Genomic DNA, 25484 nt, shown 5'->3' with positions numbered 1-25484 from the left:
AAATCGTCTAATTGAAAATCGTGTGTCCTTAAGCGATCAACGATCATATATGATAGGTCGACGTTGGAGGTTATTTGATACAATTCCTCTAATGCTTAAATTAGTAAAAAGAAATAATAATATAAACTATATAATTAAGTTAGTGTATAAATAGTTTCCTCTTCTTTTTAGACTTAATTCATGTGCTCCCTCTAATGCTTAAATTAGTTTTAAAAAAAAAGTAATATAAACTATATAATTAAGTTAGTGTATAAATAGTTTCCTCTTCTTTTTAGACTTAATTCATGTGTCTTCTTACTTGTTGCTCTTAAATGAAATTAAGTGAAACGTCTGATTATTATATGATCTTGATAAGATAGGACGATTATTGTCGGTTATTAATGCGGGACACGTCGAGATGCATTACTGTATCATTTTGGGTTGATGACTTAGAGTCCTGTGCTTAAGTATTAGTCTCCGTGACAGATGAGTTGACATGAGGTAAAATCATCCCTATCAAGATTAAAAAAAAAGTTTTTTTTTTTATTTCTACAAAAATAAAGTGAGAAATTGACATCAAATGAACCCATATTTTAACACGTAATGCTCTTGAAAAGATAGTTTGGTTCCACTGTGGTTGTGGAGGGCACAAATCGGTGGACTGTGTCAACACCACTGAAGCACGGCACTCTGTGGACGGCAACGCACGGGTTGCCAAAGGGGCTGAAGCAACCCCTGGCAAGGTTGGAAGGCTCTTCGATCAGGCGGTGAGGATGAAACATCAAATGATACAGCCGGTGGGATATTTGGGCCGTGGATCTTTCAAATATCCACGGCCCAAATAATAGTATAAGAGAGTACAGAGTGCAGATAAAACGATGCCATTTAAGCCTTGAGATTTGTCGCATTGGAAGGGAAAAATTAAAGCAGATTATTTAGTTTTATCTAATTTGATAAAATATATTATAGATTTGTCGCATTGGAAGGGAATGATTTTTTAATTATTTATCATAAATAATAGTATCTTTTAGGAACTCAACGTGGAGACGTTAATACGTGATATTTTTTAGAGATTATAATTTTTTTATTTTTTTCGAGATTATATATCTTCTTTTATCTCTTCTTGTCCGTAATTTATTAATTAAATTAAAGATGAGTCTAGTTCTCTTCGACAATACTGTGATTTTTATATTTGAGGATGATATTCTTGTAGATTGTATAAATATTTTTTGGATAAAATCTAAATGTATTCATCATAAATTTGATTTCAACGTTTCTAACATTAAATTTTTTATATAACAAAAGCATATTATAATTTTTTTATGCGGAGAAAAAAAAGAAAATCGAAAAACCACGTGAGAAAACCTCGAAGTGAATCTTTGTCAACCGAATGGGGAGACGACGAGGGCTTCGGGCTCTTCTAATAACGCAGCAACAACAACAAATGAGAGCGATGAGTCTTTGCCAATCCTCGATGACCATGGAAGATAGAATCCAAGTCTCAACCGGAGTAACTTGGTAATAGGCACGAGAGGGATGCTCGATCGAAGCATAAAAAGAGAAAGACCAGCCAGCCATCGACTGATGTTATAAAGAACATTGAGCATGTTTTCTCCTCCTCTCCTCATTCCTCCTAACTTTGCTTATGATAGTTCTTAGCAGGGTCTGTCATACCGAACTGTACCGCTCGGTATGAGCGGTACGTATCGGTCCGACAGGTTGTTGGTACACGGACCGCCTGTTATCGGTCCGAGTGCACTGTAGCACCGTAGCAGTGTTACAGTACTCGGTACATCTGGATGTACCGCTCGATATACCGTACCGTACCGGTACCAAGCCCAGATCAAAATACCAGTTTGATATGGTATTGCGAACCTTGGTTCTTAGCCGGTATCATAGAGAGACCTTAGAAGAAGGCATGTTGCGGATTATCTTACTAAGCTAAGAAGTCAAATATAAGCCTCATGTCATTGTGTTGTAGTAGGAAACACATTTGTCTTAAGTCCTCGGCAGAGAAGGCAGCATCCTGCTTTGGGCGAGGTTGGAGGAGTGTTGCTCACCCGACTATCGTGTCACAAATGTTAAGGTGCTAACTTTTCATTCATCAATTTTCTAAAGATAAATCTTGGTTAGTGTATGTTATTGATGCAAGTAATGCGTGTTTTAGTTTGCAATTCTCTTTGGAATGATTCCATTTCTTTTGATTTCTCTGGTACTCTATGATTATTTTGGGGAGTTTTAACTATATTTTAGGTTTCGATGATTATAATTTTACTTGGTGTAACAACATATAAGGTCGATTTGGATGTTTCGATCGTATTTTTTTAATGTGTTTGTAACGTGATTTATGATGAGAGCAATAAAATATTTTTTATGACAATAGAAAAATAAAAAAAAAAGAGAGATACGAAAATATTAAAAAATAAATGAATAATTATCATATTTGCTCTGACTCAAGGAGAATACTTTCGGGTTTACTTTTGTATATTAGAATCATATTATCAAAAATGATCTCATGTTGGTCTTGTATCACTCACTCGGGATAATAAAATAATAAAATAACTTATTCCGTTGATTCATCTTTGATTGATTTTTATTATAATATCTTACTTACCCTTTTTTATAGACTAAATACAATAAAAGAAAAAATAAAAGGAAAAAAAATTAAAATGAATCAAATCAAATACATGATTTATTAGCAAAATCTTCCGTTAGGATTTTAAATATTTAATCATAATTATGATTTTTCTTAAATTCTTTCTATATTTTCTTCTTCCTTAATAAACTAAGAAACTTGATTAAAATTATTTAGTATGTTATCCTATGGCAACTTATGATATGTAAATTAATCAATTTTATTGAAATAAAAAATAAATAATATTGGTTCCGCATCATATGTTTTCGTAATTAAGATATGAATAAATCTTGATATAGAATATTTTGGTTAAACTTAGGTGGAAGAAGTTTCATATTCATATCTGAAAGTGCTTAAGGAAACGTAGTTCTTGTAACTTAATTATACCTTCAAGTTAGTTTGAACACTCTCTCTGAGTGATATAATATTTTTTTTGATAATAGAGAAATATTAAAGATATGAATCGAAAATAGTATCTAAAAGATAATAAGAAAATAAATTAATAACTATCTTAAAAAAAATATTTTTAGGATGAAGGTCTTATACCTTGGCACGTCTTGTAGAATCATACTATCGAAAAATAAATATTGTCTCATACCACTCAAGGTAGGAAAAGATTTTTTTGATTGATCCACTTGCGATTGATTTCCTTTACAAATATTTATGCCTTTTCTTATAGGCTAAAGTATAAGAAAAAAAAAAGAAAAAGTAAAAAAAAAATGATTCAAATCAAATATATAATTTGATATTTTCTTTAAAAAATTAATATTATTGATTGATATGATTCCATCCTCATGAAGATCAATCTTTACATAATCATTTCATGATTTAGAATCTTTAATCATAATTAATATTTGTTATTTATTATTATTTTATTTTTTCTTAAGTATATTAGTAAACATGATCTGAATTATTCAGTATGTCACTATGTGGCAACTTATAATATACAAAATTACTTCTAAATTAATCGATTTAATTTGAATAAGAGATTGGTAAGATTGATTCCGCATGATAATACTATCGACGAGTCTATTTTTCGACTTCAAGGTCCCATCTTTCATGATTGTTTTCTAATCATTGTCCTTTAATGTTTGTGATGCTCGTAGTAATCGTAAACACAAATTTAAATTTTAAAATTTTAAAAGTCTTTCTATCATTGTTCTATCATGTTTAATGTTTGTGATGCTCATAGTAATAACAAACACATTTTTAAAATTTTGGATTGATTATTGTGAGCTATTTAGTGTTATTAAGTCTTGTTGGAATCCTCCTTGGATGTCTTCAAATTGTCAAAATTCGAGATGACTGATTTCAAAAAGATCTTTGATCATTGATGACAAGGCAAAACGTGAAAGAATGAAAAGAGCATTCGAATCCAACTTTCAATTACATCATAGCCAACAAATGAATCATGTGGTCTTTTAACCTCCAAAGTCCACTTAGGGATCTATCTAATTGCGTGTCAATATACTGCAAGCAAACAATCCACTTGCAAGCAACCAAACACCCGTTTGACTTTGACCATCCTCGACATTTCATAACACTTTGAACATGTTTGTAAGCACAACATTACATCCTTTTGAATTAGCCTTTGGTATCATCATCTGTTCATTTACCGACACCGATCAAAGTAAAAATTAAATAATATACTTAATAGACCTTTATAAATCAATCTTAATCTTATTCATTTTCGATGTAGATCTAATTAAATTATCACTGTTAGAAAAAATACAACTCGAACACGTATGAAAGCATGAATATAAACAACGGAGCAATTAAGAACATGATCAGGAAAGCAAGAGGAAAGAGCTCAAGACCATATACCTACATGTCTATGATCGTAGAAAGAGACTAAAGGCAGCCATACTCTTATCTGATTGGATGTTCATGCATGTTGGGCTTCAGATAGTCAACCCCGAAACAGACCAGTATAAAAGATGATGAAAATGAAAACCATCATCTGTCGAATCTATAGTCTATGTTTCAACAGTAATCATGAAAACCAAAAACCAAAAGCCGTCGACATAGGAAGACATGAAAAGGGCTCACTAAATTTGCCAGCCAACCATAAAGAAGCTTTGACAAGTTATTGCGGTCAAAACTAATGCCTTCCCCACCACGAGTCCTTTATATTCCTCAACCAATCGCTGAATACTTCCATCCATCCTTGTAAGTGGTTCCAAAGTCGTGGAGGGAGAAGAAATCGATGTGCGCACCAGCTTCGACCACACAACATATATATATCTATGACCAACACATCATCCAATTTGTGTGTTCTTAGCACAGTACAAACTCAACAGTTGACCATGGGGGCAGCCACCGAGGAAGCGGCTTATGGTTGCAGCATTATCGTTCATCCGTTCGATTCGATGGTGTTGCATTTCCCTGCACTTGTTATCATCACCACCAACACGAAGTACTGTAGAGCAACTGTTCGGACCACAACATGTCGTGAGCGTTGACGTTGGCGTTCACGAGGCGTCGTTGCATGCATACGTAGATTTGATAGTAAGGGAATGGATTTCCACTGCTCATGTTCTTTCTCTGCTAATGCGAGCATCATGGGGAGAACTTCATTGATGCTAGCTAGCTATCCTACTTTGATTTTTACCCCATAGTCAACTGTTCCGTGCTAATAAAATACAAATTGGATGAGTCGGTGGTCATGATGTGTTGGTCTCCATTGTCCTCGATCCTAGTCAACGAATCAACCCAACATGAGATGATCCAAAGCACCGCCATTGAATCAAACATATAGAAGCAACAACCCATCACACGCTTCCAATTTGTCGGCTCTTAGTGTACAGTTGACACGTGTGTGGGGTTGACCATATCGTGTTTGACTTGGTTTACAAAAGCCCGGGGTTCGCGGAGCTCCGTAGGTAAAGGACGACCTTCAAAGAGCTCCAACAATGTTAATTGCCAGATTAAAGACTCATTGTAGATAGCGGTTCAACTCGAACGACCATCGAATTTGACCACAATAGCATACACCATTGGAAGAGGATGACTTTTATCAGATGCCATATGAAGACCACCTGCCCCATGGTATCTATAAAGAAGTATTATTGGATCCAATCGGATTGAGATATTATTGGATACTTGTCCTTCCGACAAGGCAACTCGAGAATCCTATTTCCGTGGTGGAAAGAAGAACAAGTTGGAGAAGGCTGGAAAGCTAATGGAGAGGCGTCGCTGTGATCCATACAGAGTGTCCGATTCCGAGCTTGCAACCCGACATTTTGACTTCCAACTTAGTGATGCATTAATAGTCATCTCAAAGGTTTTCAACACGCTACAATCTCAACGGAGAGACCATTTGAATCACAGCTAAAGAAAATAACATATTATTTTTGTATATATAAAACACCTGAATTTTTTTTATATCCGTAATAACATTCGAAAACATTTCTTGTGTTTACCCAAGGAACATATGTTAAAAATGAAACTACAAACATCCAAAACAAAAATATCAATTAAAAATATGTTATTTTTGTTTAAAACAAGGAGTATTTCTTTATAATTCTGATGTTTGAAACAGAAAATAAAAGTGCCCGTGAATCTCTTTATGTCAGAATTATATATATATATATATATATATATATATATATATATATATATATATATATATATATATATATATATATAGGAATAGAAAGGGATAAAAAATCCTCTTCCTTCTCTCTCATCCTCAGCCACGCTTTCCTTATTATACTTAATACATGCGGCGGCACCGACGTTGCCAACGGCCAACCACACGCAGCGCCGACTCGGTGGTCAAACCCATATGAACACGCTCCTCTCCATTTCGTCGACACTTTTACTACCACAAAACGCCCTCATGATTGACTTTTTACCCAATAGCATGGCTGGGTGGGAAATATGTGTGTCTGTCGACTTTGCAGGGCGTTGAGGTCTATGGAAGAGACGTGGATTCTTGGAGGCGACGGCCCAAATGATAGTTCTCGCGGCGGCTTACCACGTTCCGACGGCCTCATCATTTTCCTTCATATATATATGGTTTCGTCATCCAAGTTTGGAACGGTTGGAGGCTTTCGACCGACGCTGAGGAGCCAACAAGCTCAAAGCTTGCATGTGTTTCAAGGTGGCTAGCGATACAGGAGCGGGCGACGGCGGCGGAGGGAGCGACGGTGAAGCGCACGTGCCGCCGACGGGAAGACTGACTTCCTCGTTCATGGAGTACGAGAGGTCGGTGATGGTGTCGGCGCTGGTGCACGTGGTCGCGGGAGACCGCGGCACGGAGGCGCCGCCGGGTGGTGGCAGTGGGCAGACGAGGTGGAACGAGGGCTTCGTGCATGAGGCCGCGTCCGAGTTGTATGCTAGCTTTGGGGACTTTGGGAGGTCGTCGTCGTCGGCGGCTTCGGCAGATGGTTGGAGGAGCGAAGGCGTTCATTTCTGATCTTCCGCATTCTAGTCTGTAAGATTAGTGACCTGGTTTCATGTGATTGCAGCAACAGAGCAAACTGCAGCTCCTGCAGCGGAAGCGGCGGCCGCCATGGCAGGAACAGAGCAAGGAGAGAGAGTAAGGTACAGGGGCGTTCGGCGACGCCCCTGGGGCAAATGGGCCGCCGAGATACGTGACCCCCACAAGGCCGCCCGCGTCTGGCTCGGCACCTTCGACACCGCCGAGGCCGCCGCCCGGGCCTACGACGAGGCCGCCCTCCGGTTCCGAGGAAACAGAGCCAAGCTCAACTTCCCCGAGGAAGTCGGGCTTCGGAAAGCGCCGGCGGCCACTCCGGAGGCTCACATGGAGTCCCAGCCGTTCGGCAGACACGGAGCCTCCGGCTCCACCGCCGCCGTTGCCGCGAGAGACTACATGGAGTACTCGAGGCTGCTGCGGGGAGAAGGGGAGTACCAGAGGATGCCTCCGACTGCACTGTTGGATCAAATGATGTATTCCGGAGCTTCTGCAGCTTCTCCTTTCACGGATGCTTCCTTGGCTTCTTCTACTTCCTTCGCTTCTGGTCCCTTTCCTCCGTCTTCTCCGCTCATCTATCCCCCAGAATCAGAGCAACAGATGGATTATCTTCAACCTCCACCTTGGAGTGGATGCAGCCATTATCCTCCATCTTCTTCCTCGCATTGACACTATACTCCCGGAGCTTCAGAGCGCATTTCTTGGATCTAAAACACAGGCTCTAGTTTGGCACTGAAAGGTTTTTGTCGTCGTGGCGCTGTTGTTAGTATCTTGATTGGTTGATGTGTTTGACTCGGGAATTGGATGTTGGATGGTCTTCTTTGCAGAGTTGACCAAATCCCCATTCTTTTTTATTTGCTTTATTCAATCAAAACACGTGAAAAAGAAAAGCAAATGCGGTGAATGCCTAACTTGTTTGCTTTCTCATCTAAGATTTATTGGTCAAAAGCAACACTTACCTTCTTTGCTTTGTATAATATATGATTTGCCGAGGTTGCTTCAGGTGACCGTATACGTTTGGGACGCGGCTGCCCGACTTCGAAACGAATCAAGCAAACAAGAGGAAAAAGTCAGCGAGATAGTTAGGATAGGCACAGATGAAATAAAAGAAACAAAGAATATGCGAATAGCTACAGTGCCTTACGTGCTTCACTTGAATATGTGCTGAGGATGGGGCAGAACCAAACTTATTCCCTTCCCCTAAGATTATGTTAGTCCAGAATTGCCGAATGCGTGCATGGATAGAGCAGCCCAAACGAAATGGATGTCAGTGTTGCTCTACCTTGGTAAATGTGGTAACTCGATTGAAGATGCTGTGATGACGAGCAATTTGTCTACCAGTCCAGGAGGGTAGAATCTCAGTATATGCTGGTGGTGGCAGCAGCTGATGAGTCCAATTCACAATGCGCCATGCGGCGGTACGCATGAATCCTTTACTGGTTTGAGAATTGTATAACCTGATAAGACACCAAGTAACAAAGCCTCAATATTTCTTCAAAGAACCATGGCTCACAGTCGAAGTGTTTCTGCTCAAATCAATTTAGTCTCCATCTATGTGAAGAAAACCAAAAAAAAAAAGAATAATAAAGAGAACTATCAAGAATGCTATCATCATGATTTGGCCCTTGGCGCCGGCCTTCTTCATCACCTTAGCAACTTTTTTCTGCAAAGAAAAATATTCTCTTTCGGTATGGTTTTGGAGATATTTATGAAAGCCCAGATCAATCTTCAAATAAACCACGAGCTCATGGGAAAATGAAAGCAAGACATATCACGATTAAAGTCGATCTTAGTTGAATCAAATCTTAAATTGGAACAATGTACATAATGAATAAAACAATCCTGTTCCTAAGGTTACACTAAGCTGAACAACAATTTTGCTTTTGAAAAAAACAATAATAAAAAGAGGGGGAGGAGCGGAAACTAACCTGGACGAAGTCAAGCCTGTTTGAAGTACTCTCCATTTCCATGCCGAATTCATCCAATAATTTTCCCTGCAGCAGCAGAAAGTCTTACACACTGAATATGAAATTTAACTCTTCACTAAGGAGCTCTGTTTTGTCTTGTAAACCAGAGACTAGTTTGCATGGTTATGAAGATGATAGGATATTTGACCCCAATGAAAGTATCTTTATAGAGAGGAATTCACATGGCCATGCTGTTAATAAATCTAAAGGATCCAGCAGTGACCAAAAAACATCTTACTGAATATTATTGAACATTAAACACCAAGAAGGATGTGTATGTATTGAACATTATACACCAAGATAATGTATAACAAAGTTCTTGAGACCAGAGCCAACCAGAATCATTTACAAGTCAGAAGACATAATGTTTTCCATTTTCCACAATATTGGAGCAGAACTTTTTAGGAAAAGAGAACTTATTGTTCATTACATAGAGGAAGGCAAAATAACTCCTGATTCTCTATTATGCAAGAACACTATACTCAAAATGTGCAACACCATTGGATCTTGTTAGTTTGACAGGAGTCTTTTTTCCTATCAGTCAACTAATCATTGCAGGACATTTTTAGGCATTTTGTTGTTGAACATACCTGCCCAACAAGTTCATCATGTATAGTAAGTCCTACATCTCCAATTCTCCAAACACTAGCACTAAGCTCATCCAGCTCCTCATCTTCTTTCCTGAAGTAAGATTTAGGAAATAAAAGAGGTGTCAACAAAATGCAATCTTTTATGTAACCTAATCTACACTTATTGTACCTATTTTTTTTTTTAATAATAAACTTGAATAAGGAGGTTCTTTGTTATAGAGAAGATGGATTTTTCCTTCACAGTTCGTGGTGTCAATAAATATCACAGCTCCAGTAAGAAACTAGAGTTTGTATCCAAGGACCAAAGACTCGTGGAAGCTTTAGAAGAATACAAACTTCATATAATTTATAAAACAATGGTCCTACTACTTACACTGCCCCTCTCATATCCTAGAAAGCATTGATAAAACCACCAAAATAGAGCATGGCCAATGAGTGCCAGAACAAGAAATTTAAAGTTATCAACTTGGTTGACCACCAACTATGAACTGACCAATAGGAAAACTGATCACAGATCCCAAATCTGCTGCAGAAGATGCATCCTAAACTTTTATACCTCATTCACCACTATAACAAAAAACAGAAAATGAAAAAAGACAAAGAATTACTTTATCAGGAGCAGCTGCTGATCTGATTCTGAAGAGATAAAATCATCATTATCTTGGTTAATGTAATTGGTTGATCTGCCTGCCTGAGAAGCATGATCATTCGGAAGCCCCAGCAGCTCTTTACGCACACCATTTGTACCTAAGCTGAATGAATTCTGCTTCTCCTTTCCTGTTTCTACAGTTTTCCTAATATTACCCACCTACATTACTACTGAAATGATCAGAAATTATGAAGAAAATGGAAACAAATAAAAATATGTAATGGTTGTGCTTCTGAATATGCATGTCTCCACAAGCTCAAGCACAAGACAAGGTGTTACCTATATTATAAGCAAAAAATTTAAACCAATCCAAGACGTAAAAAAAATGATAATAAAGAAATAGTTCCAAACTTTACTTTAAGCTTTACCTGATAATGTGCAGTGCTAGTCCATCTCCTGTGCTTTTCAAGTTCAACTTCATCAAGGCCATACCATGCAGGATCTCTCACAGCAACTGCAATTGCCATATCCAATTCATCCACCTTTCCATTAATAGAATGATCAAGTTCAACAAAAGAGTTCAACCATCAGAGACAACCAGGAAAGCAAGTTTTGTTAGATTTGATGAGTCCAGAAGCATCTGACTTCCATCAACATTAGAGAAAGCTAAAAAAATCTATCAAATTTCTTAACATGAAAGCATAGACACACAAGCAGCAAAATCTTTCAATTTTTTACAGCCCCCCAGTTTAGTTGATTATATGAAACTTATACAAATCTCTTAAGTTGTACATATTGGTCCTTAGGTTAAATCTGAAGGAATATTGCAAGTATATTCCACCAACAGTTTTAGATCATTAACAACACACATATAACAGAAATTTTACCCTTCATTTTTTTTTGCTTCCTTTGTACTCCATATAAGTTTTCCCTTAATGATATCTTTTGCTAAGTCATAAGCCAACTTTTGTTAGCTGTTGGGCTAAAAAGGCCTTCATTTTGATCATAGTTTGAGAAAAGTGGATGGAAGGGGATAACTTGCAGAATGGAAGAAAAAACTTAGCGACTTTCATATAAATAATGAGAATAAGGGACCCATATGTGAAATTAAAGCATTAGGGAGACTATTATGCTGAAATTACCTTCACTAAAAGGTATCTTTCAGTTCAGTGCACTTGCTTCTCTACTCTCACAAGTTTTACCACGATGAACATTTTGAGATGATGGAGATTTCTTAAAACATAACAAGAAACACATAACATGAATCACTTGTATTTGCTTAAAGTAAAACCTGCCACTCTACGCTCTCACAGCTGACAACAAGCTGTTTTGTAAGGTGTACACTCTCTCGGTGTTTTAAGGGGTTTGTTCCCATTGTTGAAAAGTAACTTGCAGTTTGTTAATCTGCAACCAGAAAAAAAAAAAAAAAAAAAAACAGCAGATGAAATCATAAACAGATATGACTGCCTTTAGAATATGAGAAATCCGCTAGACAGAGTTCTCGTTTGATTTGGAAAATAATAAAGTTATGCCCACTTGCATAGGAACATCAAACAAACTGTCCAATTTCTCAGAATGCACAGGTTTTGGACAAATGCCTTGATCGATCATCGAATTGCTTGCTAAAGAAAAATGACCAATTCTCTTGGTCACCAATTCGCAAATGATCAGGGGACAGTGACTTACGGACTCTTGAATCTCCTCTTTAACAACATAGAATGGATCCTGAGCAGGTGTCATCTCAGCGCATTCCTCGAGAGAGATCGATCGGCGCCTCTGTTCAGAGACCAACTACTGCAGCCAATGAGCAAACAAAGATCGACGGCATCATAATTAACAGTATAAAACGAACAAGAAACCAACCAAACCCAGATCCATGGTCTACGAGAAAGGGCACAAGACACGAGGCTCCGGCAACGAGATAGCGGTTGGGTCGGCCGGATCGAAGCGCACAAAGACGCGGATGGCACGGAATAGGGGAAGGACGACGGAGATCAAGATCGGAGGAAGGAAGAGAAATGCCGGGCGAAGGAGTACCTGAAGCGGCACGAAAAAGAACGGTTGTGGCCGGGAGGAGAATTGGTTGGTCGGGGAAGAGCAAAGAGAATAGAGGATTGTCGGGTCGGGTCGAACTGGTTTAGGCATACACAACGTGACATCAAACAAAAGAAGATAGAGTGCCATGTCATTATTATTATTATTGTTTTGCCCTTTAGGCAAAAAAAAAAAAAAAAAGCGATGCAAATAAAACAATTGAGTTCATTCAATTGTCATATTTATTAATATAGCTATTAAAACATGATTATTAGCTTAGCCATCAGAGCACCAAATCCGATCGAAGTATGACATGGAAAGCCACGGTAGAATTATGATAGATAATGTTCGGAATTGATATTTTAGCAATAGTGAACGAACATACTTATTCTTTCAAAGGGATAAAAAAAAACTAAAGAATTGAACCCAAAATCAAATCACAGCAACAGGTAATGAAGTGATTGATACACTTTCTTAAGGCTGAAAGTGGACTACCGAAACAATTCATTTATAAAGATATCGATAAATTTGGGAAGACAATGCAAACTGCATGCTTACCAATCACGAATATTAACCTTACGAGAGTCCCACAAAGGATTACAAAACATTTCAACTAATTAGATGTTACACTAACAGAACTCATTTTGTTGCATTAACACCAACATCATATCAAAAATTGTTCGGGGTCGGAAACGTCGGTCTCGCCGCTCCTTAAGTGTCTGCCCTCGAGGTACATACCATGGGATGATGCTTGATGTGAAGGGCATGCAGGAAACCAAGGGAACTTGAGCTTTTATACATGTGCCTTTTGTCTCTCACCCAATTCCTCATCCTGCTCAACCTGTGTAATCCAAAAGTATTATTAAGTTACAGCAGTTGAAATTCTCATCAGTTATAATGTTCTTCGAAAAGATAGAAAAGGCAAAAAGGAGGAGAAAGAAAAAAAAAATACAGAGGGAGGAAGGAAAAGACGGAAAGGGATTGAGTGCTGCAAATTACATATTTTAGAAAGAAAAAAAAATCTCAATGGATCTATTGTTGTTGTAATGAGACTATTCTACTTGCAAAAGGAGGAGAAGGATTTTAATCAGTTACAGAGAACAAGGCACAGTACCTCGATGATTACCCTCCCCTTTCTTTTTGACTTTTTCCCAGAATCACCACCTTCTATCTTTCTAGCTTCAGATGCAGATGCTTTTCGTATTTTCTTGGCAGGGTGTTTATCTAATGGTTCTATTTCTTCATTTTCTTCATCCATTTCATCTGCACCAAAATTAGCATATTTAGCAGAAACTTCACATCCCAAGATGATAAGATCGACTAACTGGGAGCGGAACTGTGATCCACTTGAGTTCAGAGCCGGACATTATTGAAATTTTTAATGGAACCACTAGTATAGTGTTGTCACTATTGTATCGAACTTCTATGGTTGTTGCATTAATCAGACAACAACAAAAAAGAAATGTAAAGAATAAATGCCTTGAGTCAAAAATCTATACCATAATCATCATCCATCAAAGATTCATTTTTCAGGAAACCACCAAAATCTTCCATGTCCTCTTCTTCCTCGAGTCCATCATAACCTTCAACATATTCTACTTCTGGCTCCTGGTAAAATGAGAACAAGTACAAGTTACTATAAACAGCCAAAGAAACAGAAGATGAGCCGGAAATTGACTCTAAATCATACTTCTTCATCTTCTTCCTCAGCACTTGGTTGTAGGCCTTCCATTTCCAGGACATTGTTATATGCCTGAACAGGATAGTTATATATATCACCATAAACACCTTTCTTGAGACGCTCCAGCAGCTCATTCTCGATACTCTGCATAACACTTACAACAAGTCATGCGTGCTGATGCTGACAAACAGGACTATAAAATAATTAACAAAAGAAGAAATGTAACAAACCTTATCAAGAATTGCAGCTTTTTCAGCTTTTTCCTCCCTCCTTGCCTCTCTTTTTTTCTCTTTTCTAGGCACAGTAATTATCTTCTCCCTGTATCAAACAAAAGCTTCCCAGTTTTTAAAGATTGTTTGCTGGTTCCCATTTTTATAAAGACCAAATATTGTTGAAAAAAGAGACATCCCTTGCCTCCAACACAAAGGACAAAAAAAAGATGTGGATTCAAAATATGTTTGTTGCCCAAAGGCCAAAACATGGAATTATAAAAAAAATTGTCTAATACCCTACACCTACACTGTCGTTCTTTATTGACACATGCTTTACCTCTATGAGGACAAGACAAGGAGAGTTTTGATATTATCGAGTCTCCAGCTACTCTAAAAGGATACTCGATCCATGAAACTCCCACCGAAGCAAGGTTTGGGGAGGATCAACATATGGAGCCTTGATTTTAAATACAGAGATGCTATTTTCGTGTCTGAAACCCTGATCTCCAGCTACTCTACATGTAACATATTGAAACTACGGAATGACTGAAATAAATACGTACCTCACTTTCAGTTCTAGCTTCCTCATGCGTATTCGATACTGAGTCATTTTGGTTAAGCGCTGCTTGATTTTGTGCACAAGTAATTTAGGCCAGTACTCCTGCCAAAACCAAAAGGATGATGCATCTAGTGCTTCCAAAAGTTAAAAGTCAGGTTAGCTTGTCATTAAGAATATCAAGTACCAGATGCTTGCCAATAGTTTCTAGTGCCTTCTCATAATTTCTAGGAAGTTTAACTCTTTCCCACAATTCATTTGGTTTATGAGCCCTTTCAATTGTTTTCATATACAAGTAAAACACTCCTGCACAAGACAGCAAGTCAGGATAAAAAGTACCAAAGCATTTTCAGGAGTAGAACTAGAAAAATATATAAAATTATTAAGGAACAAGAAATAAGTGATATCAGTTCTATTAAAGCTAGACTATAAAACTAGAACTGATACATTCTAAAACCCATTCAAGCTAGCTCAGATGCACATCAACAAGGTCAACTTCAGAAAGGGGCATGGGAGATGGGGAACTTATCTGGTTTCATTTCAGAAAGTACATGAAGGTAAAATACGTCAATCCTCAATTATAAATTCACTAACTGTATGGAAATTTTAAAAGAAGACAAATGCTTCAGTACACTAATTTCTTTACAACCACCCAATTAAACTAATCCAATTATTAGCAATCCAGATAATACTTATTGAAGACCACAATGACCTGGTTCCATAAGGAAGCTTAAACATATAAATTATAAAAAAACTATTATCTTTCAACAGTAATTTCCATTATGGATTTGACTCTTCTCTTCTTCATCGATGTCTACCTTTGCCAGTTAATTCGCATGCCAGTTTTTGTTACAAATTTCAATTATGCATATAAGAAGCAAGTTTATGTTAAAATTAATCATAACAAAAAGCTGCCCCAAACTTATGATCTTGAGATACCAAATCCTTCTGTGAAACAAATTCTTTATTTCTTCCTTGATTCAAGAGCAGCCTCTAAATAACAAACAAAAAATTAAAAAAAAGGTAGGCAGTAACAATGTCAATGTCCTCATTCTGTAATCAAATTTTAGACCAGAATGAAAACTTACAACTCCAGCATATAGATCATAGTCTTCAAAAACTTTACATAGTTTATCACACGTCCATCTTCTTCGATTAATAGATGTTAGACAAACGAAAAAATAAGTGTGAAGCAGAAACCAATCAACGCCACACATAAATTTCCTACCAGCAATCCAAATAGCAAGACATTTTAGGGGATAAATTCGAAACAAGGTACCGTCATGATCACGAATCGTGGCGTATCGACTGTTGGCGAGCGGGCAAGAGCTGCGGTTGCAGATTCCGGTAACATTGTACGGGTTTCTACAGAAAATCCCCGTGGTGATTCTACACAACACCAACCAACAAGTATTAGAGACCCATTAAAAATCACTCGGATTGATGGTCTCCGAAGAACGAGAGGAGCGAAAGCCTTGGGAAGTACTTGGCCATGTAACTGCAGTGGTTGTGCCTGATGACCTGCCATATCACGTCGTCGTGCTGCATCGCTGACGAGGGAGTTCGTCGAGGGGGGGTTTTCGATCCTTTTGCCGGCCCCTTTCTGGGGTTAGGGTTACAGGGGAGTTTAAAGAGTTAGGGGACGGCGGAGGACAGGGAACCGCGAACCACGTTTATGTGCATGTTTACAGATAGCTCCTTCATAAATATGTAATTTCAGAAATATTTTCCCACACGCGCGGCACGAATGTATAAGACTAATACGCAGAAAAGCCCTTTAAGTTCATGAAAACTCGAATTCCTCCATCATCGGTCATCGAAATTTCCACTGCCTTAAAATTCCGCTTGACTCCTCCGTTCCGCCCCTTTTGTCGTGCCTTCCTTCCGCTCGGCAGCTTTGCTTTCCTTTAAATTCACCTGGCAATTAATCGAACACTTCCCCTCTTCTTCTCTTCTCCCTCCGTCCCTTCCCTTCGTCCATCGCGGGAGGCCTCAGGAGGAGAAGCCCGGGGCGGCCGCCAGCACCTCTCGCCGGCGATGCCGAGAGCCAATGAGGGTCTCGGCCTCGCGGCGATCTCGTACGTGGCGGTCGATTACCTGCGCTATGTCTCGCCCTCGTGGCACGGGCGACTCCAGCCGGCCCTGTGGGCGGTCCTGGCCCTCGCCGCGGCCTGTCGCGCCCCCTTCTACCGGCACTGGCCGTTAGAGCTACGGGCCGCGATCCCCTTCCTCGCTTCGCTGGTCTTCATGCTCTCCGCCCTGCTCTGCGAAGCCCTCTCCGTCCGATTCGTGACCGCTGTCCTCGGCCTCGATTGGCATACGTAAGTACCACCTCTGCGGATCCAATGCTGCAAACTAAGTTTAGAAGAAGTCATTTTTGCCTGTTTCGAGCATGTTCCTGGTGATTTTTGGTCTGAAGGAGGTCAATGTAGTTAAATTATTTGGTGATAAATTTCAGTTATACATCGATTTTCTCCACATATGCTACTCTTTATCATGTCTGAGAAATTTCATGTCAAAAACTGGAATTACAACCTGGAAAAAAGAAGGCATTTTGATGTGATATAGTTGCAACATTTCGCCACCTGCTTTTTGGGACCCGGCCATAATTAATTTAACCAACTAGTAGAAAATGACATACAGTCTTATGATCAGAAAAAGAAGAATTGCTCATGATATCAGTTAATTTGGGGTAACACAGTGCTTGTATATGCAAAAAAGAACAAAAAGATGATTCATTTTAGATTGTCATGTCGATCCCATGCATGCTTCAGGTCATCAATATAACACTTCTTTACTACCAATGCTTTTAAATCTACGGTGTATGTGAAGAGTAACGAATATGTCTTAGGCAGGTTGGAGAGATGAGTAATATGTACAATTGAAACAGTGTAAATCAGGATATTATAATATCTGCAGTGAAAAATGAAGCAGTGATGCATATATTTAACCAAATTGCTTATAGTTTACCAATTCACCTCTATTATCTTTGAAGCGTATGTAGAGGTCATTGCTCTTGTGCAGAATTAGAAGCTAATGTTCTGACTATCTTCTAGCTTGTTCAATTTTCCATGTCAAAGAAATAAAAAGTGTCATATGCTCCGTCACAATAATTACAAAAGTCCTTGTTCAATAACATTGTTATATTCTTAGAATGACACTTCTAAGAAATCATAGGATTTCTCTTTCCTTTGGTTTCTTAAGTAGATATTCACCAGAAACATATCTGTTCATGTGGTTGTTTTTCTTATAGTATATCCTTTAAGCAACAATTTTTCTTACTGGCTATGTTAGTGAGGCCACTATGCACATCATTTTTAAGCTTTCTGCAGAATGAAAAGAAAGCCTTTTAGGTTTTGTGGTACATCTATTGTATCATCAAGCTAGAACTTTTCCTTGGAAATGTCAGAAAACTTTTCTTCATGGCTCTATCAGAAGCTGTTGTTTTTAGACAATTCTATTTACAAAATAATTTTCAGTGTTTGCCCATAATTATTTATACATCTCAAAAGATTAGCATGCATTCTAATATTGATTATTTATTATGGTTTTCAACTTTGCTGATTCAAGAAATTCTCAATTGGCAGATCTTCACCCCCACTTCCTGATAGTGGTCAGTGGTTGCTTTTGTTCCTGAATGAGAAGCTTCCACAGGTTGTGGTTGACGTGCTAAGAGCACATATAATTGGACTACATCATTTCTTAATGCTGTTTGTGATGTTGGCTTTCTCTGTGGTTTTTAACTCTGTTAAAGCCCCTGGTCTTGGACTCGCCGCGAGGTATATGTTTACCATGGCTATAGGGCGTCTTCTTCGAGCTGTAACATTTGTTTCTACAATTCTTCCATCGGTACGACCTTGGTGTGCTGAAGTCCGATTTCCAGTACCCTATCATCCTCATCCTTGGGTACAGAAATATTATATGCCATATGCTTCTAACTCGGATGCCATTCGCAAGCTAATACAAACAGATATGCCCTACGGTTAGTTTAGTTAGGATTGGTCAAGATCTAACTTATTTATTAGTTTAACATTATAAATCTATAAGCTGCTAATTGAAAGCTTTTTTTTTTTCCTGCTTGTCTTTTAGCCACAATTGGAGAATATCCTGGTGAATATCGGCCTAATTGGGGCCGGATGAACTTTCTGATAGATATATTGAGGCCCACTGTTTCAGAGGGATCTTCATGGTATCAATTGTTGAAGAAAGCTGGTGGCGGTTGTAATGACCTGCTATACAGTGGTCATATGCTTGTTGCTGTATTGACTGCTATGGCATGGACGGTATGCTTAGTTCTTTGTGCATGTGTTTTATTTTTTTAAACAGCATAATTTAATTATAGATGATAATGGATAAATTTGCTTGAGGCATTTGGTGTGGTGTATGGACAATGTTTGTGACTGTTGGGACATTTTCGGCTTATTGTTGCTTGTTATAATACGAACCATGTTTTTTACTATAGCTTCACCATCTTTTAATATTAGCCACATTCTGATACATAAATCACCTTTTGCTCCTTGTTGTTATCTTGATAATTTTATCCGACTAATTGTGGTTGATATCAATTAATTGCATCTAATCTATCATTTTGTTTCTCATATCCTCTTTTCTGAATTTCTTTTTATCCTATATTTATAGTTTGCAAGAATATCAAAATCACAAGTACTGTGGAAGGAAACAAATGATGCCTCAGTTTATTGTTGAAACAAAATCACATCCTCTAATTGCATTGTCTTAAGCTTCATAGATATCCAATTGCCTCTGAAACTTATGCTGTTGGTTTTATTATTCTCTGTCATGTGTTTGATGCAAAGGGAGCTCATAAATGGAAGTAAAACAATGGAATGAGAAGCAGAAAAACCCATCCACTCTATTATTGTGATAAGGAAATTTTCATAAATTCAGAGCAGTGACTTCATAATCATAGGTTCTTGCAGAACAAATGTTGCATGAGCACCTCAGTTTAATGTTGAAAGTCATATCTAAACAATCTGTAGTTTTAAGTTTCATATTCTTGATTTAACAGAATGAATTTAGAGTGATAAGGTGGCATACCTGCAGTTCTCAATTTTTTATTTTATTTCTGAGCTGCATATTGGAATTCTTGGTAGAACTGCTAAAATATACTTTAATTGTTTCTGGCCTCAGGAAGCATATGGTGGCTGGACGTCAGCTCTGACATGGATTCTAGTGCTGCACAGTGCCCAGAGAGAGATTCGAGAACGCCACCATTACACCGTAGACTGTATAGTGGCAATCTATGTCGGCATCCTTCTGTGGAGAATGACTGGCTTCATTTGGTCTGCTAAAGATGCAACCAAAACCAAAAGACTCGCCAAACTTGATGAGGTCCAGAGCAGACTGATTCATGCGGCTAAGGATTCAGACATCGATGAGATTAGGGATCTCTTGAAGGAGGTGGAGAGGGCTGGTCAAGAGAGGCGGGGCTCCTCTCAATGGGCTATATGGTTATTTGCTGGCACAACCATTACTGTCTCCCTCATTATGGTGCTCCTCGCCTTTACGCTGACCAGCGACGGGTAATTCGTTGTGAAATTATCACCAGCTTCTGTATCTGATGGTTGTAACCTATGTTGTACTTTTTTAAAGTATGTGTTGTACTTTATATGTGGTTTTATGGGTCTTTTCTGTAAACTTATTCTGTTGTTTGGACATTATTTGGAACAATGACATGATCCTGCTGTCTTGACTAGTTTCTTTCTCCATTAAACACTGCACAAACACACACAAACAATTATATATTCTGGCTTTTCTGAAAAGATCATTTAGATATATGAAAGAGAAGCTCATTATTGGATCACATAAGTTGGAGAATCTGCCTGATGTTCATTGCTTCACTTAAGGTAGACATGCAGAACGTCTGTTTCATGGTTTTAAATCGTTGTCATCTGATACATTTACAAGGCATATTGAGTTTGTTGTCATCCAAACACAGTCAACAGGTGGTGTCAATGAAGCGAACACTGATATCGCTCAGTCATCTTCTCCATCTCAGCCTTCTTCTCATCTCTTCCGTCTCCTCGACCTGTAATAGAACTTATCGTTTCCAGTGGCACATCAGGAGCGTGCATCAAGCCAGTCTATGGCGGAGAGGAGTCACTTGGGACGAACATAACCATAATGCTGTGCGTCTACAATTGCAGACCGAGGTGCTCCAACAGATTGATCGTGGAAGAGGACATCTACAAGAGATGGTTCAGGTCGAACGTGATCCATGACGTGGGTGCAAGGATGGTCGAGGTTTTCGTGGATGTCGTGCAAGATAGCATGCAGCTCCTGCCGCATGGAATCTCGTTGGAAAGGTATCGGGGTCTTCAACTCATCTGGAAGAGGAGGTAGAGCTTTGGATCGACGTTGTTCGACTCTTGGGGATGATGAAACGAGGTGGCCTTCCATGGGCTTTAAACTCTCCTTGGCTCACTGCTAGCGGATGGAAATCCTGCAGAGGATGATGTTCTTGGCAATGAATTCTTCTTTTTTATGTGTCGATTAAGATTCCACGCCATGTTCATAGGCATCCATCCCTTTTGAAGATCTTATGCTCTGTTTTTAGCAAGAGCATTGGTTGCACAAATGATTTATGTGGATCAAAACCCATCAATTTCACAGATAACATTCACACAAAGATATACTTTCGATTTGCAAAAGATCTAACAATTATAACTTGAAGCTCTTGTTGTCATTGGCAACAAACAACGCATAATGAGGGAAGGAAACACACAAGCAACAACAATGGCGGAATGGTCGTCACCCTCTGTGTTAACTCTTGTGTGCCGGCTGCCTTTGTCGAGGACGACACGAAACGAGGCGTGATCTCAACTTCTGGGACGTGAGCGCAGCTTTTTGATCGCCTCCTACGTAGAATCTTACAGTGAATCTCAATGGTTAACAGTATATAAACAGAGTAGAAGAAGCTCACCACCACCGGCCGTTCCCGCTACCCTACTGTTCATGTCCTCCTCCGGCTCGCGATGGACGACGAAGGAGTGCCATCGAAGAGCTCATCGATCAGATTCTCGAGGTCCTCCGGCCCGAACTTGATGTACTTCTCCGTCTGCCTCCCGGGGTCGAGGTACTGCGAGAACCTCCCCAGGAAGGACCGGTAGGCCGGCACCACCACCGCCGACACTGACACCCTCAGCTCCGACTGCAGCTGCTCGTCGCTCACCACCCACGAGCTCTGCGCCTTGTGGATCTCATCGAACATGGCGTTGAAGCTCTTGAACCGCTCCTTGAGCACCGGCTTGGCGACGCTCCCCCTCACCTGGAGCCCGTCGTCCCTCAGGCAGGCCAGCAGCTTCGACCACGTCTCCCGCTGGTAGTTCTTGTGGTACTGCCTCAGGTCCGACGACCGCTTCCGGTACCACGTCTCCCCCAGCAGCTGATGGATCTCCGGCGACCCCTTCACCTTCTTCGCGATGTACCTCCCGTTGTTCATCAAGAAAATGTTGCTCAAGGCCAGATCCTTGTAGAGCTTCGATTTCGACTCCAGATTGGAGTGCAGCAAGTCCATTACCTCGATTAGTTGAGCTGCGAACGGATTGTAATTGTCATTGCCGCTACTGTTGCTGTTGCGGTCGCCGTCTCCTCCACCGCTTGTCTGAGAATTTTCGCGGTCCTCGTCGAAGGATGATGGCTTCTCGGCATGCTTGTGCTCCTTGAAGACCTGCTCCAATGTGCTCTTGTACTCGCAGGCGTACTTGAGGTAGTTCATGACGTAGCGGGTGAGAGGGTGGACTGCGCCGCCCGGTACAGGAGTCTTGCTGTTGTCGGCCTTGATCGAGCTCTCCAGATCGCAGAAGATTGCGACGGCTGCCTCTCCAAGGCGATACCGCAATGACGATATCTCCGTCTTGGGATCCGCAAAGACGGAGGGTTCGTCCTGCTCGCCATCGTCGGGGAGCAGGGCTTCGACCGTCGGCAGCACGTCGCGCATGGCCTCGTAGACGTCGAGCACCTTGAACAGCTTCTCGGCGGAGCGTTTGGTCATCGTGACAGCCTCCGCGAAGGTGAGGAGCTGGACGATGGCGCCGTTGGCGAAGCCGAGAAAGAGGCGGTCGGAGATGGCGCGGTGGCTGGCGAACACAGCCTCGCACAGCTCTCGCTCGGCGGTGAAGGAGGCCGTGATGGTGTGGCGAAAGGCCTTTACCCACGTAGCGATCTCAGATTCCAAGTTCTCCCACGCCATCTTGATCACGTCTTCGATGCCAACCTTCTCGAACCCGAGGCTCGGCAGTCCTGCCTCGAATGCATTGCGTCGAGCGATGGAGAACACCTGGCAGCACTCTGTAACGTACCCGGCAGAGATCATGGCGTCGGCGATCCTGTGCAGCCTCTCGGTGTTCTCCGGTATGTATGCCTGGGAAGACTCGCAGGGACTGGATTCCGACGAGGGTGACACGCTGCGTTCCGGCTCGTGAAAGCGGTAGATTAGTGACGGCAGCTGCTTGGTCCTCGAACTGCTGCTGGCTGCTTCCTGCTTTGTTCTGGAGTCCTGAAGCAACGAGTGGAATTCGTCTTCGAGGAAGCACATGGCGTGGTGGAGGACGCTGCCGGAATGGTTCATCGCCTCGTTGTACTTGAGCTCCGACGAGAATTTCGCCACCGCCGATGTCAGTTTCGAGACCCTGTCGATGGCATCGAGGAGCGAGAGTTCGTCGTCGCACGAGGGCCATTTCTCCTCGCCGGTCTCGTATTTGGCGATCTCCTCCTCCACCAAAATGACAAACTTCTCGACGGTGGATTCGGGGATCTCGGGCGGCTCGTGGCTCCCATCTTGGCCATCTTCGACGGCGAGGAGCAAGCGGAGGAATCTATCTATGTCCTCGGAGATGGTGAGCAAAGTAGCTTCAGGCTCCTCGTCATTGCTTGCTTCTTTCTCCTCCTCCTGCTCCTTTGTGGCCTTCTCCTCCTCCCGCTCCTCCTCTATTGTCTCCTGGTCGTGTCTCTCCTTCTTCTCATAGCTCTGTTCGAGCTTGATGGAGCCTAAGGAGAGGTTGCGGTTGATCTCGCGGTGCTTCTCGTCGCGGCTGGAGGAGAAGCTGCTGGATTTCTTGGGAACATGAGGCTGGTTGCACTCCATCGGTGTCCTCCTTCCCCTGTTGTGTTCTTCTTTCCACAAAACTAGTAACAAGGCAATGCCGACGAAGGAGGGTTACGCATAGTGAGAGAAAAAGAGAGGATAGAAGGGGAAGGGAGGGTGTCCAGCACAGAGAGAGAGAGAGAGAGAGAGAGAGAGAGAGAGAGAGGTATGGTTGTGTGAGGAAATAAGGGGGTTTGGGCTGTTTCCACTTGTACATATGTCAATATAGGGATGGGAGATTCTATTTTTGGTCCTGCAAAATAGCTCGGTCGGACCAAGTCAATTGTGCATTGGGTGAACGGGAAAGGCATAGCAGGGGACGCATGCATGGTTGGCTCCACGTACCAAAGTTGGAGCCACGTAAAAGTAGTAGTTGGCAAGAGGAGACTCAATAATTACATTAAGGATCATTTTAAAATACGCCCGTTATTTTCTCAAACTTAAAAATAATATTTAAAATTTTCTTTTATATCTAATGAAAAATGACTTGGATCAATCATCGGAGACGCATGACTAAAGTTGATCTAGTTCAATTTATTTATATAAAATACATAATTAATTTTGGGAGTGCTATGATTGATTTTCAAAGCTTAAATGTATGGATGTCGAGATGTAACGATCATATTTTATATTTATTTTATATTTATTTTATATTTAATGATAAAAGATTTAGGATCATCTAAATTGATTTGATCCGAGTGCATATACTCGATAATATTCCTTCGATACTTTAATTAAATAAGAGACAAAGAGATGATTTTTTATATAAAAAAAGAGACAATCCGAAAACTTTTTTATTATATCAAAACTGTAATAGTATTTTTTTTATAAAAAAAATTTCAAATTTGAATAGTCAGAAAAAATATTAATTTTAATAAAAAATAATTAATATGACCATTAATTTATTTCTCTACATCAATGTGAGTATGCATAATATGTGAATTAATTTGAATTATTAAGTTCTCATTTACAAAATTTAGCAAAATGAACATTACTGACAACAATCTATTGTCACTATATTTTGTTACATACATGCAAACCTCAATAAGACAACTCTTGTCTTGACTTAATTGTGCCAAAGATAGATCTGATAGCATGAGTTGGGGAAATGAATTCCCCTCAATTTCTACACTGATCCTGCTGTTCTTTGTTCTTCCCTGACAATGGAATGAGGTTGTGATCTTTTCGTTAAAAAAAAATTCCAATCAAACCTTCCACAACCAATCCACATTTCATATAGAAGAAACTTTTTGGTATGCCATACAAAACTCCATACACTTCATGTTTCAACCATGAACACTAATTTATTCACACAAATCCAAGAATACACTGTATTATGTCCAAGCATCTGATAACAACTTGTATCTGAATTAGAAGAAACAACTTGACAAGCATGCTTCCATTCCCACACAATTTTTTGTTGCAGACTGGGGATGAGCAAAGTCAACGGGCAGGCTTCTCATGGCCCTTGATGGTTGTTCTTGTTCTAAGTGGTCCGCATTAAAAGTCAACCATTGCAAAACGACAAGGGCTCTTGGACCACTCATCAACAAGTCAATCAAGCAAGGATTCTAGAAAGCCTCTGGCACACATTTCTGCACCATGTCAGATATGTTATCCATGCTAGACACCAAACAACACAGCCACAAGCATTGCAACATGCTCATCCATCATTTTGGTATGTAATGAACTTAACATTA

The 25484-nt window shown here is 40.0% G+C and overlaps 5 protein-coding genes across 10 annotated transcripts; 2 read left to right on the top strand and 3 right to left on the bottom strand.

Moving 5' to 3' along the window:
- The first annotated feature begins 6301 nt into the window (after window positions 1–6301).
- On the top strand, window positions 6302–7947 carry LOC104000298 (ethylene-responsive transcription factor ERF110). Its single transcript, XM_009422309.3, has 2 exons — window positions 6302–7005; window positions 7087–7947. The coding sequence occupies exons 1-2, from the start codon at window positions 6708–6710 to the stop codon at window positions 7719–7721; spliced, it is 933 nt and encodes a 310-aa protein (XP_009420584.2). The 5' UTR covers window positions 6302–6707; the 3' UTR covers window positions 7722–7947.
- Window positions 7948–8011: 64 nt separating this feature from the next.
- LOC104000533 (syntaxin-61-like) lies at window positions 8012–12473 on the bottom strand. Of its 6 annotated transcripts, XM_065128392.1 has the most exons (9): window positions 12062–12345; window positions 11885–11974; window positions 11490–11602; window positions 10627–10740; window positions 10218–10417; window positions 9610–9700; window positions 8981–9046; window positions 8197–8715; window positions 8012–8088 (listed from the first exon to the last, which is right to left on the bottom strand). In XM_065128392.1, the coding sequence occupies exons 3-8, from the start codon at window positions 11571–11573 to the stop codon at window positions 8593–8595; spliced, it is 678 nt and encodes a 225-aa protein (XP_064984464.1). In that variant the 5' UTR covers window positions 11574–11602; window positions 11885–11974; window positions 12062–12345; the 3' UTR covers window positions 8012–8088; window positions 8197–8592. The 6 variants fall into 6 exon arrangements, with proteins under 6 accessions (XP_064984464.1, XP_064984460.1, XP_064984461.1 ...); XM_065128388.1 differs by lacking the exon at window positions 11490–11602 and having other exon boundaries at window positions 11885–11989; window positions 12236–12473; XM_065128389.1 differs by lacking the exon at window positions 11490–11602 and having other exon boundaries at window positions 8197–8509; window positions 11885–11989; window positions 12236–12472.
- Window positions 12474–12719: 246 nt separating this feature from the next.
- Window positions 12720–16334, bottom strand: LOC135624600 (uncharacterized). Its single transcript, XM_065128387.1, has 9 exons — window positions 16168–16334; window positions 15961–16070; window positions 14869–14987; window positions 14689–14786; window positions 14144–14231; window positions 13923–14057; window positions 13732–13840; window positions 13347–13495; window positions 12720–13073 (listed from the first exon to the last, which is right to left on the bottom strand). The coding sequence occupies exons 1-9, from the start codon at window positions 16227–16229 to the stop codon at window positions 13026–13028; spliced, it is 918 nt and encodes a 305-aa protein (XP_064984459.1). The 5' UTR covers window positions 16230–16334; the 3' UTR covers window positions 12720–13025.
- Window positions 16335–16541: 207 nt separating this feature from the next.
- Window positions 16542–20394, top strand: LOC135624599 (protein PHLOEM UNLOADING MODULATOR-like). The gene is made up of 4 exons (XM_065128386.1): window positions 16542–17002; window positions 18269–18663; window positions 18771–18964; window positions 19830–20394. The coding sequence occupies exons 1-4, from the start codon at window positions 16719–16721 to the stop codon at window positions 20223–20225; spliced, it is 1269 nt and encodes a 422-aa protein (XP_064984458.1). The 5' UTR covers window positions 16542–16718; the 3' UTR covers window positions 20226–20394.
- A 923-nt stretch (window positions 20395–21317) lies between these two features.
- LOC135624518 (exocyst complex component EXO70C1-like) lies at window positions 21318–23944 on the bottom strand. The gene is made up of 2 exons (XM_065128217.1): window positions 21622–23944; window positions 21318–21556 (listed from the first exon to the last, which is right to left on the bottom strand). The coding sequence occupies exon 1, from the start codon at window positions 23782–23784 to the stop codon at window positions 21652–21654; it is 2133 nt and encodes a 710-aa protein (XP_064984289.1). The 5' UTR covers window positions 23785–23944; the 3' UTR covers window positions 21318–21556; window positions 21622–21651.
- Between the last annotated feature and the right edge of the window lie 1540 nt (window positions 23945–25484).

The sequence above is a fragment of the Musa acuminata genome, chromosome BXJ2-10 (assembly GCF_036884655.1).
Source record: "Musa acuminata AAA Group cultivar baxijiao chromosome BXJ2-10, Cavendish_Baxijiao_AAA, whole genome shotgun sequence".
NCBI lineage: Eukaryota > Viridiplantae > Streptophyta > Magnoliopsida > Zingiberales > Musaceae > Musa > Musa acuminata.
The sequence above is the reverse complement of the archived record's forward strand: the minus strand, read 5'-3'. Positions and strand labels throughout refer to the sequence as shown.

Bases quoted from the DNA above. Each gene is read 5' to 3' on its own strand.
- LOC104000298 (XM_009422309.3), top strand. From the start codon at position 6,708: ATGTGTTTCAAGGTGGCTAGCGATACAGGAGCGGGCGACGGCGGCGGA. The intron at 7,006-7,086 runs GTTGGAGGAGCG...ATGTGATTGCAG, and splicing joins GTCGGCGGCTTCGGCAGATG to CAACAGAGCAAACTGCAGCT.
- LOC104000533 (XM_065128388.1), bottom strand. From the start codon at position 12,382: ATGGCACTCTATCTTCTTTTGTTTGATGTCACGTTGTGTATGCCTAAA. The intron at 10,741-11,884 runs GTAAGTCACTGT...ATTAATGGAAAG, and splicing joins AAGAGGAGATTCAAGAGTCC to GTGGATGAATTGGATATGGC. The intron at 10,418-10,626 runs GTAAAGCTTAAA...GTAGTAATGTAG, and splicing joins CTAGCACTGCACATTATCAG to GTGGGTAATATTAGGAAAAC.
- LOC135624600 (XM_065128387.1), bottom strand. From the start codon at position 16,229: ATGCAGCACGACGACGTGATATGGCAGGTCATCAGGCACAACCACTGC. The intron at 14,232-14,688 runs GTACGTATTTAT...TGTTTGATACAG, and splicing joins AAGCTAGAACTGAAAGTGAG to GGAGAAGATAATTACTGTGC. The intron at 14,058-14,143 runs GTTTGTTACATT...AGTGTTATGCAG, and splicing joins AAGCTGCAATTCTTGATAAG to AGTATCGAGAATGAGCTGCT.
- LOC135624599 (XM_065128386.1), top strand. From the start codon at position 16,719: ATGCCGAGAGCCAATGAGGGTCTCGGCCTCGCGGCGATCTCGTACGTG. The intron at 18,664-18,770 runs GTTAGTTTAGTT...CTTGTCTTTTAG, and splicing joins ACAAACAGATATGCCCTACG to CCACAATTGGAGAATATCCT. The intron at 18,965-19,829 runs GTATGCTTAGTT...TTCTGGCCTCAG, and splicing joins TGACTGCTATGGCATGGACG to GAAGCATATGGTGGCTGGAC.
- LOC135624518 (XM_065128217.1), bottom strand. From the start codon at position 23,784: ATGGAGTGCAACCAGCCTCATGTTCCCAAGAAATCCAGCAGCTTCTCC.